The sequence below is a fragment of the Mixophyes fleayi genome, chromosome 6, assembly GCF_038048845.1.
Source record: "Mixophyes fleayi isolate aMixFle1 chromosome 6, aMixFle1.hap1, whole genome shotgun sequence".
Lineage (NCBI taxonomy): Eukaryota > Metazoa > Chordata > Amphibia > Anura > Limnodynastidae > Mixophyes > Mixophyes fleayi.
The window spans coordinates 221,814,274-221,824,647 of NC_134407.1; the positions used below are offsets into that span (position 1 = coordinate 221,814,274).

Below are 10,374 nucleotides of genomic sequence, written 5' to 3' on the forward strand. Positions count from 1 at the left end.
GGTGCCATTAATATATCAGAAATAAACATTCACAGACCGGAGGAACCTCTAATTCCGGATTTGTATATAACTGTCGGGATACCATAACGTCACCTGAAACGCAAAACCCGATGGAATGCTGATCCCGAAATCAAGGTGGAACGCAGAACGCGGAAGTCAGGTGGAACGCAGAACGCGGAAGTCAGGTGGAACGCAGAACGCGGAAGTCAGATGGACCGCAGAACCCGGATGTCAGATGGACCGCAGAACCAGGAAATCAGGTGGAACGCAGCACGCGGAAGTCAGGTGGAACGCAGAACGCGGAAGTCAGGTGGAACGCAGAACCAGAGGCCCAGTGTAAAGCAGAACCCGGAAGTCATGTGGAACGCAGAACCAGGAAATCAGGTGGAACGCAGCACGCGGAAGTTACATTACACCGACAACCCGGAATGAAAAGTGATCCGTGATTTGTTATGTGCAGATCGGAGAGACGCCGTTGCCGGTGAGTGCTCGTATTGTAGCTCTGACATATGAGGGAAGGAGGATATCCTGCACATTGCCCTGTGCTATATACATGATCTCTGATATATAATGTACTGCGGAGTGTGGATGTCTTTACTGTTCTAGTGTTATATAGAGAACTGTACTGTACATAATATATTACTACAGTCATTCACTCACCTACACATTGTATATATAGCAGGTGATTATACCCCATTCATTCCCTCTCATACACATTATATACATAGGAGGTGATTATTCCCCATTCATTCCCTCTCATACACATTATATACATAGGAGGTGATTATACCCCATTCATTCCCTCTCATACACATTATATACATAGGAGGTGATTATACCCCATTCATTCACTCTCATACACATTGTATATATAGCAGGTGATTATACCCCATTCATTCACTCTCATACACATTGTATATATAGCAGGTGATTATAACCCATTCATTCCCTCTCATACACATTATATACATAGGAGGTGATTATACCCCATTCATTCCCTCTCATACACATTATATACACATGAGGTGATTATACCCCATTCATTCCCTCTCATACACATTATATACACATGAGGTGATTATACCCCATTCATTCCCTCTCATACACATTATATACATAGCAGGTGATTATACCCCATTCATTCCCTCTCATACACATTATATACACATGAGATGATTATACCCCATTCATTCCCTCATACACATTATATACACATGAGATGATTATACCCCATTCATTCCCTCTCATACACATTATATACACATGAGGTGATTATACCACATTCATTCCCTCTCATACACATTATATACACATGAGGTGATTATACCCCATTCATTCCCTCTCATACACATTATATACACAGGAGGTGATTATACCCCATTCATTCCCTCTCATACACATTATATACACAGCAGGTGATTATACCCCATTCATTCCCTCTCATACACATTATATACACATGAGATGATTATACCCCATTCATTCCCTCTCATACACATTATATACACAGCAGGTGATTATACCCCATTCATTCCCTCTCATACACATTATATACATAGGAGGTGATTATACCCCATTCATTCCCTCTCATACACATTATATACATAGGAGGTGATTATACCCCATTCATTCCCTCTCATACACATTATATACACAGGGCTGCCAAGAGGAATTCAGTGCCCCGGTACAACAAATTCATGGGGCCTCCCTTATAGTTGAGCAAGCAAAAAAAAAATTTCAGCCGTCTGGTCACACAATTGGGGGCGTGGCTATGCGCCATTGGGGCGTGGCTAGCACATCAAAATCACTAGGTCCTGAATTCACTGGACCGTGACATTTGTACAAGCACTCCTGACTTTCAGGACATCTAGCACCCTTGTGTAGTATAGTAAGAATGCAGTGTGTACAGAAAGAGTTCAGTCTTGGCCTGCGCCCACTGGGCTCACCAAACATTGGCATTGTCCCTACTAGAATCACAACATTTCACACACTATGCTGCTCTGTCCTACCTGTTCTTCTCACTTTTACCACATGTGGCTGCTGGTTTCTTTAGTTGCGGCTTGTCCGGATCCTGGAATGTTGGAGGACCTATTTGTAAAAAAAAATGGCTACGTTTAGAAAATTACAGCCAGCCCCACCGTTAAATCAATAGCATCCATGATTAATAATTAGGCCTTCCTCCAGCCCCAACATTAAAATAGTATTCCCATTACCCCGCAAACAAAATAGCAACCATTAATTAGCCACCATCTACCTCACACACACTAAATTGCCAAAAGCTCCCTGTGCCATCACACACTCATTACTGTGCCCCTTTATCATCACCACGCTATGCCCCCTTATAATCACACTGCACTTTCCATGCTGCCTTTGCCCCTTTCTTCATCCCCTTGTGCCATGCTGCCTTTGCCCCCTCCTTTCATCATCCCCCTGTGCCATGCTGTCTTTGTCCCTCTTTTCTTTAAACCTCTGTGCCATGCTGCTTGTCCCTCCTTTCTTTAACCCCCTGTGCCATGCTGCCTTTGTCTCCCTTTCTTTAACCCCCTTGCCATGCTGCTTGTCCCTCCTTTCTTTAACCCCCTTGCCATGCTGCCTTTGTCCCCCTCTCTTTAACCCCCTGTGCCATGCTGCCTCTGTCCCTCTTTCTTTAACCCCCGTGCCATGCTGCTTGTCCCTCTTCTCTTTAACCCCTCTGTGTCAAGCTGCCCCCCCCCGTTTTTTAACCCCTCTGTCTCAAGCTCCACCCCCCCCCCTCGTTTTCCTCCCCTCACTTACCTTTTCTTCTCACTTCATTCTTGGTCCTCTCTGCAGCTCTGTGCTCCATTGCTCCAGACTGACTGAATGCTGGGTGTGCATGATGACGTCACACCCGGCATTCAGACAGTCTGGAGCAATGGAGCACAGACCAGCAAAGAGGAGGGACGCCGGCGCCGCAATCACGTGAGTATGTTTTTTTTTTTTTTTAACTACCCTGCTCCCCCCACCAACGGTCGAGCCCCCACCCGCCGCAACAAAAAAAAAGATAAAAAAAAAAAAAGAAAGAATGTAGTTTTAGAAAAAAAAACAAAACGTCGGTTCTAGGGCCCGGGCCAGGTCCCCTGACATGCCCGGGGCCGGGTAATTAGTACCCGCTCCCCCCCCCCCTCTCAGCGGCCCTGTATATACACATTCATGCAATCTCATCAGTGTTCTCCCCAGAAAATTTTGCCAGCTGGTTGGAATCAAGAAGTAGGCGGTTGGGGCCCTTGCAATAACTAATGTTGAAATCCTGACCTTATATTGATTTAACCTCAACATTAACATTTTATATATGAATTCTCTTCTTCTTAGAGACTCAGTTGTCTGCAGCTTTTTCATAATCAAATTCTGTATGATCTGGTTAGTTTCTGAATTATAATGATCCAGTCTCCAGTTCTCAGATATTCATACAAAGCTGGGACACCTTCTATACACTAAAAAGGTTAGGCACACCTATCCTAGCTCTTCCAGCAACACTCCTTTCCCAGATCTTTCCCTGATCTAGCAATACGTTGCTGGAGATGCTGTGTCCAACCATCCAAGTGGTACTGGCACATACATACTTTCCAGTGAAGCACAAAGAACATATCTTTTGTATTTTAAGAGACTTGGAAATGGCTTGAGCCAGAAGCTCAAGAGCTCAGGCTAATGGGGTATATAAAGAGGACACCATGTCTGGTTTGTCCAGTAATATCTATATAATAATAGTGTTAAAAGATTTATGGGAGCTATAGATATCCCTAACAGCAGAGAAGAAGGACCTAAGATACTGACCTTGAAAGGTAGCCAGAGTAGGACTACTGAGGGGGAAAGGGATCTAGAAGTCACTATCTCAGGTGACGTAAAGGCAGGTAAGCAATGTAACAAAGCAATGAGAAAGAAGTCAGATGCTTGGTTGCATAGGGAGAGAAATCAGTAGCAGAAAGAAAGAAGTAATAATACCACTGTATAGGTCATTGGTACGGCCTCATCTAGATACTGAGTTCAGTTCTGGAGGCCATATCACCAGAAGGATATAAATACATTATAGACTGTACAAATAAGGGCAACTAAAAGGGTGCATGGTCTACAGCACAAAACTTACTAAAAGATCTTAATATGTATAGTTTGGAGCAGATAAGGTAACAAGGGGACATGATAGAAACTTTCAAATACACTATATGAGCAAAAGATTTCGGATGCTTGACCATTACACCAACAATGACTGTAATGACATTGTATCAAATACATATACTTTAATATGGAGCTGGTCCCCCTTTTGCAGTGATAACAGCTTCCACTCTCCTTGGAAGGCTCCACAAGATGTTGGAGTGTTTGTGTGGGAATTTGTGCCCATTCATTCTGTAGAGCATTTGTGAGGTCAGACACTGCTACTTTTAGACTTCAATGATACATTTGTTATGTACTGTATATATACAGATATGTAGTGAACCTAGAAGTACGAGCTGAGTCTGTGAATAGGAAGCCATAGGCAAACCAAGGGGGGGGGGTTCCTAGTGCCTGGAAACCCCCCTCGAAGTCTGGGGCACTGTATAATTGAGGTTGGCTGGACCCTGCTCCCGCTTCACACAGCTCTGCTTGAAAAGGGAGAGCTGCGTGCACCTAACAGTAGTGCACGCAGCATTGCCCACGTATATTATGGGGATAGGAAGAGTTGGAGAGCAGCCAAGCACTGTCTAAAATGATAGCCACGCCCCCATGCATGCTGGTCACGCCCACTCCAGTACCGTGCTGACCAGCCTGGGATTGGTTGTCATTATGGTAGGGGAACCCCACTCTGCAGGTTCCCCAGCTATAGTGCTACCCCCTCTACAAATCCTGTGCTTGCCCCTGGAAGCATTGATGAGATGTATCAGTGTTATAAAAGAAGTATTGAGCATCATAGAAGATGAGGTTACATGAGAGAAGACCAACGCGTGACTGTATTTGACCTAGGTAGAGGTATTTTTGTGCCTATCTATCTGCCCAGTAATATTGATTTAGATTATTTTAATATTTAGGTTTATATTGTTGTGAAGAAGTCTGGTGAGAGCGTCAGGAGGGTTGAGCAGGACCCCATCACGGTGCCTCCACCTCACTCACTGATACATGACAGAGACAATGACCTGAGGATTCTAGAACTCACCAACAAGATCATTCAGCTGCTGACTGGAGAGGTGACTGCTGGGAATGGGACATTATACAGTAACACCAGGGGATGTGTCTGGGTGATGACCATTGTGTGTGTCAGGTTCCTATAAGGTGTGAGGATGTCACTGTCTGTTTCTCCATGCAGGAGGGGGAGGATTTAGAAGGACACAAGGATCCGTGATGATGGAGAACCAGCTTCCATCACCAGGTGAGAGAAGGTTTAATAGTTGCTATAAAACCTATTGGTTCTACATTGGTGCTATATAATGTAACCACCAAATAAACCACTCGATCAATATTGGGGGTTTGCCAAGCCCTCTACAATATCAAAATGAAAAAAGCACACTATGATCAGCGCTGGTTTAGGTACATAAATGAATTAATCAGGCAGATGAAAGGTCTATGAGTTTTTATTAACATAAATAAAATTTGTATCAAATCAATAAAAATTCCTATACATGAAAATAAAAATAAAATTGTAACAATTCATACAACTATATATAAATAATAATTAACAAATGTGCAATTCTCATAAGAAATGCATATAAAAAATAAATACCTCTGGTAACTAATTGCATATATGCTCAATTCTACAAAATGTATATATATAACAATCATCATTGTATAATCATTGTCAAATTAATATTCTCTATTCTGTAATTATATATTCAGTATAACAAAAAATGGTCAACGCTAAATAACCGTACCCAACTCAGCCAAAAGCACCCCTGCTATAAATTGAAATAAGTATTTGAAATCCTGGACCAATCTTAGTGATTGATGTGATCATGGTGGCCAATATGGCAGAGGGGTTAAACTGCACTGAGCCAATCGGGATTGTGTTTGACTGGGCCAATAGACAAGGACTTTATGCTCATGTGCAGTTCATTTCTCCCCTGGTTAATCATGAAGACAAACCTCCTTTTACAAACTGGAAAGTTTCAACACACAAATATTACCTAATAATTAACATCAGGAAATAGCTCTAGATGCAGAGATCAAAGTGTTCTCTAATATTGGGATTTAAACACAGTTTACCGTAATTTGTGATTCACAAATAACAGCATGGTTCATCATCGGGACAGTTTTTAGTTTTAGCTTTAACACACACGCACATGTGCACGCAAAGACTATCCGGTGAACACTCAATCAGTGGAATGCAGTTGTTAGGGTGATGCCTTCCCCCTGCCTGGGCTCAGACCAGTGTTACACAGATATACTATGGGCATCCTGTCTCAGAAATGTCCGTAGCTTAATCTTCTTTCGGCGCTTACACTAATATATAGAAGGCCCACCGTGCCGATAATAGAAGAACATTTATACAATAAGTAATTTTTTCCCATTTTCATGTGCATCCAGTCTTTTCTTATATTTGTTAATATACTAAACCTTTCATAGGCCTGATTAATTTATGCACCACAAGTAGCACTTGTAAAGATTTCTACTAGTGGGGTTGAGCGGTTTGTAAGTTGAAGGTTAGACCCCAGTGGCTAATATCTGACAGTAATGGCAAGAACTTAGAATGGACACTTAAAGCGTCTTAGGTGAACAATGCTCTGAGGAACAGCAACAGCAGGAAGCTGCTCCCGGTGTTCTGGCCACGCGGTAAGGTTAGACTGATATCAAAACCCATAGTCCAGTTGAAAGACAAAAGTCTGGTATACAGGAACATAATGCAGCAGGAGCAAGACACTGGTGCTAAAGATTCACACTCAATAATCTGGCAATCCGGTGATTGATCTGCCTGTAAATCTAGCGCCTGAGGCGTGCCAAGGAATACGTAATGGCCGAGTTCATATGAAACCTCCCTCTCCACTCTGCTGTTTGCTATGTGCAGTTGTATGACCAAAACAGTTGGTGATTGGCGGTGGCTGGGAACTACAGTCCCCGCTTCTCCTACATCTCGGCTTGGACGCCAGTCTGTCCAAAGTATGTGGCCTGTACCTGTATACCAGTGCTTCGTAGAAGCTAGCCCTAATGGTATATGTAAGCTGATGTTGGGACAGGGCAGAAGACAACAGTTTGGGACACAGCTGACCATAGTGTGCTTTTTTCATTTTTATAGTTGTTATGTTTGTTAGCTAGACAGTGATATGTGTGTAACTGTTTTTTTCATAGAGTTATTTGTATTAAGTATTTTTACTATTTATATACTATCTACAGATTTATCACTTGGAGGAGCTGACACGGATTTCCCCCCATCGGGCTTAAAAAATAAAGATCACGGTTTTATTGGGGAAAATCAGGAAGAAAAATTCTCAACGATGTGCACCACAAATAGTAATGACGGTGTGGAAACTAACGAATGTGCAGAAAATACGTCCATGGCGATTAAGGGAGAATCCGAAGACAATGTCACAGACACGGAGATGTATACAGATTATACTCAATACGCACATTTTCATGTTAAGGAGGAATCTCTATCCAGTGACGGAGGAAATCTCACAGATACTGATGGTGATACCAAGACAGATCATACAGAATATACATCTATTCATATTAAAGAGGAATCCTTCTCAAGCGAAGAGAACTACACGGACACTGAAATGTATACAGCCCAGGAAGATGCGCCATATACAGCCATTCATATTAATATAAAGGGGGAATCTGTCTTACACAAGGAGGGAAACCTCAGAGACACTGACATTAGTGCACCTACAGAACATACATCTACTGAAATAGAGGGAGAAGTCATGACACAAGAAGGAGGAAGTGTATCCGATGTATGCACACCCACAGATCATACAGAGACACAACCTCATATTAAGGAGGAATCGATTTCAAGTGGAGAAGAAGAAGAAAATCTCACAGACACCGAGATTAATACTCCTACAGACCGTACACAGACACAACACACGCCTACTCATGTTAATGAGGGAGCAATATCCTGTCAAAGTACAGGAAAGCCGTTTACTTGTAATGAATGTGGCAAACATTTCTCCCTGGAGTCTAGACTTCTTTCACACCAGAGAAGCCACACCAGAGAAAAACCTTTCCCTTGCTCTGAATGTGGGCAATGTTTTAGCACGAAGCCAATTCTTGCAGCCCATCAGCGAATACACACCGGAGAGAAGCCTTTTGCATGTTCTGAATGCACAGAGCGCTTTTCCTGCAGGTCGAACCTGAACGTACATCGGATGAAGCACACAGGAGAGAAGCCATTCACGTGCCCTGAATGTGGGAAAGGTTTTGCCGTCAAAGCAGAATTTGGCAGACACTTAAATACTCACACGGGGGAGAAACCATTTTTTTGTGCCGAATGTGGAAATTTTTTTGCCTCAATGGCAAATCTAATTAAACATCAGAGAATTCACACAGGAGAGAAGCCGTACTGCTGTTCGGAGTGCGGGAAATGTTATACCCTTAAAGTAACACTCGATAGGCATAAACAAACACACACGGGCGAGAAACCGTATTTGTGTACCAAGTGCGGGAAAGGTTTCTCCCGTAAAACCATCCTCGCCGACCATCAGCGGATTCACACAGGAGAGAAGCCCTTTTGTTGTGACGAATGTGGTAAAAGCTTTTTTGGGAGATCGGGTCTTGCTCACCATCAAAAAAAGCACACAGGTATAAGACCCTTTCCCTGCCCTGAATGTGGAAAGTGTTTTATGAATAAATCTGATGTAACGATACATCAAAAATGTCACTCGAATGAAAAACCGTATTCATGTCCAGAATGTGGGAAATGTTATGCAAGTAAGTCATACGTAGGTGAACACATGAAAACTCACAAAGGAGAGAAACCATTTTCTTGCTCTGAATGTGGGAAAAGTTTTACAAGAAAAGCCTATCTCTATAATCATCAGAAAACTCACAATGGAGAAAAATCCCATCGCTGCTCTGTTTGCGGGAAATGTTTTCTTCATAAGTCAGATTTGGCGATACATCAGCACAGACACACGGGAGAGAAGCCCTACGCATGTTTTGAGTGTGGGAAATGTTTTGCCGTCAAATCAGGCCTCGTTCTTCATCAAAAAGTCCATGTTAAGATCGAAACTATAGTGGTTTCCTGAATTGGGGGGAAACGCTAGTCAAAAGGAAACTGGAGACCACATATATATATATATATATATATATATATATATATATATATATATATATATATATATATATATTATAATATATATATATATATATATATATATATATATATACATAAATGACCACTTTTCTTGTGCATAACCGGGGCAATGCAAAATAATGTATTCTATAAGTGTAATCAATTCTAAATTGTTTAATAAAACTGTATATACATGTTATGAACAGTGACTGGTTATATCACCAAAATATATGCATGAACTGGACTTGTATGTGTCCCAGCTTTTGTCACCAGAAAATGTAAACTTAGAATGTTACCGTTCCTGATGGGCCCTGGTCTGTGTTTCTTTAATCCTGGTCTTCAAGAAATCCTAATAAGTTGGGTTTTCCATTTACATTCTTATAATTTGCATGTTATGGTGTTTAGAAATAGATTTCACACTTTTAAGACTTTCTCGTTTCCCTGCAGTACACAACCGACTACAGACAATGTGCCCTATCATCCTGCTAATTACCTGCACTGCTAGTTGTCATCTTCCTATTATACAGTTATGTTCTCTTAATCATTCTATTTGCTATACGTAGATGTGCGCTATCACTTCATTACCAAGAGTATGAAATAAACATATCCTGGTCTACAGAGTTATGTTTTTAGGCTTTAAAAAACAACCCTCTTTTATCTTTTTAAATGTACAGCAATATATAAGGCCTATAAAAACATAAAGGGACTGATTTTGAGTTAGAAGCAAAGCAAAAAAAAAAAAAAAGAGCAACTTTGCACCTGGACAAACCATGTTACAATGCAAGGGGTACAAATTGACTTATTTTTTTTGCACGCAAGGGAAATACTGGCTAATGTTTTCATGTAGCACACAAATATTTGATAGCTTTAATTTTACATTGAAATGAAAGTTGATCTATGACACGCCGTATCCCAGCTATAAATCTGTCCCCACATTTTAAATTTACCTCTCCTTTCAAAGCAACTTGGTTTTGCCAAGTTGCAAATTTGCTCCTTTTCTTTGGTTTGCTGCTAACTCAAACTCAAGTGTCATGTGGAGGAAAAAAGTCAGAGATATTTTGGGATTTTGTTGTTGCTAGTTTTCTTCTGTAAGAACCTGCATTCTCTTCTATTTCTACGTGTCTTAGGCTTAATTAATGGCCAATGGTCATAAAATTGATGAT

The 10,374-nt window shown here is 41.5% G+C and overlaps 1 protein-coding gene across 1 annotated transcript; it reads left to right on the top strand.

Moving 5' to 3' along the window:
• Positions 1-457: 457 nt before the first annotated feature.
• LOC142159834 (uncharacterized) lies at positions 458-9,187 on the top strand. Its single transcript, XM_075214621.1, has 3 exons — positions 458-481; positions 5,294-5,356; positions 7,312-9,187. Exons 2-3 carry the CDS (start codon positions 5,329-5,331, stop codon positions 9,162-9,164), a joined length of 1,881 nt encoding a protein of 626 aa, XP_075070722.1. The 5' UTR covers positions 458-481; positions 5,294-5,328; the 3' UTR covers positions 9,165-9,187.
• The last annotated feature ends 1,187 nt before the right edge of the window (positions 9,188-10,374 follow it).

Bases quoted from the DNA above. Each gene is read 5' to 3' on its own strand.
- LOC142159834 (XM_075214621.1), top strand. From the start codon at position 5,329: ATGATGGAGAACCAGCTTCCATCACCAG. The intron at 5,357-7,311 runs GTGAGAGAAGGT...TACTATCTACAG, and splicing joins GAACCAGCTTCCATCACCAG to ATTTATCACTTGGAGGAGCT.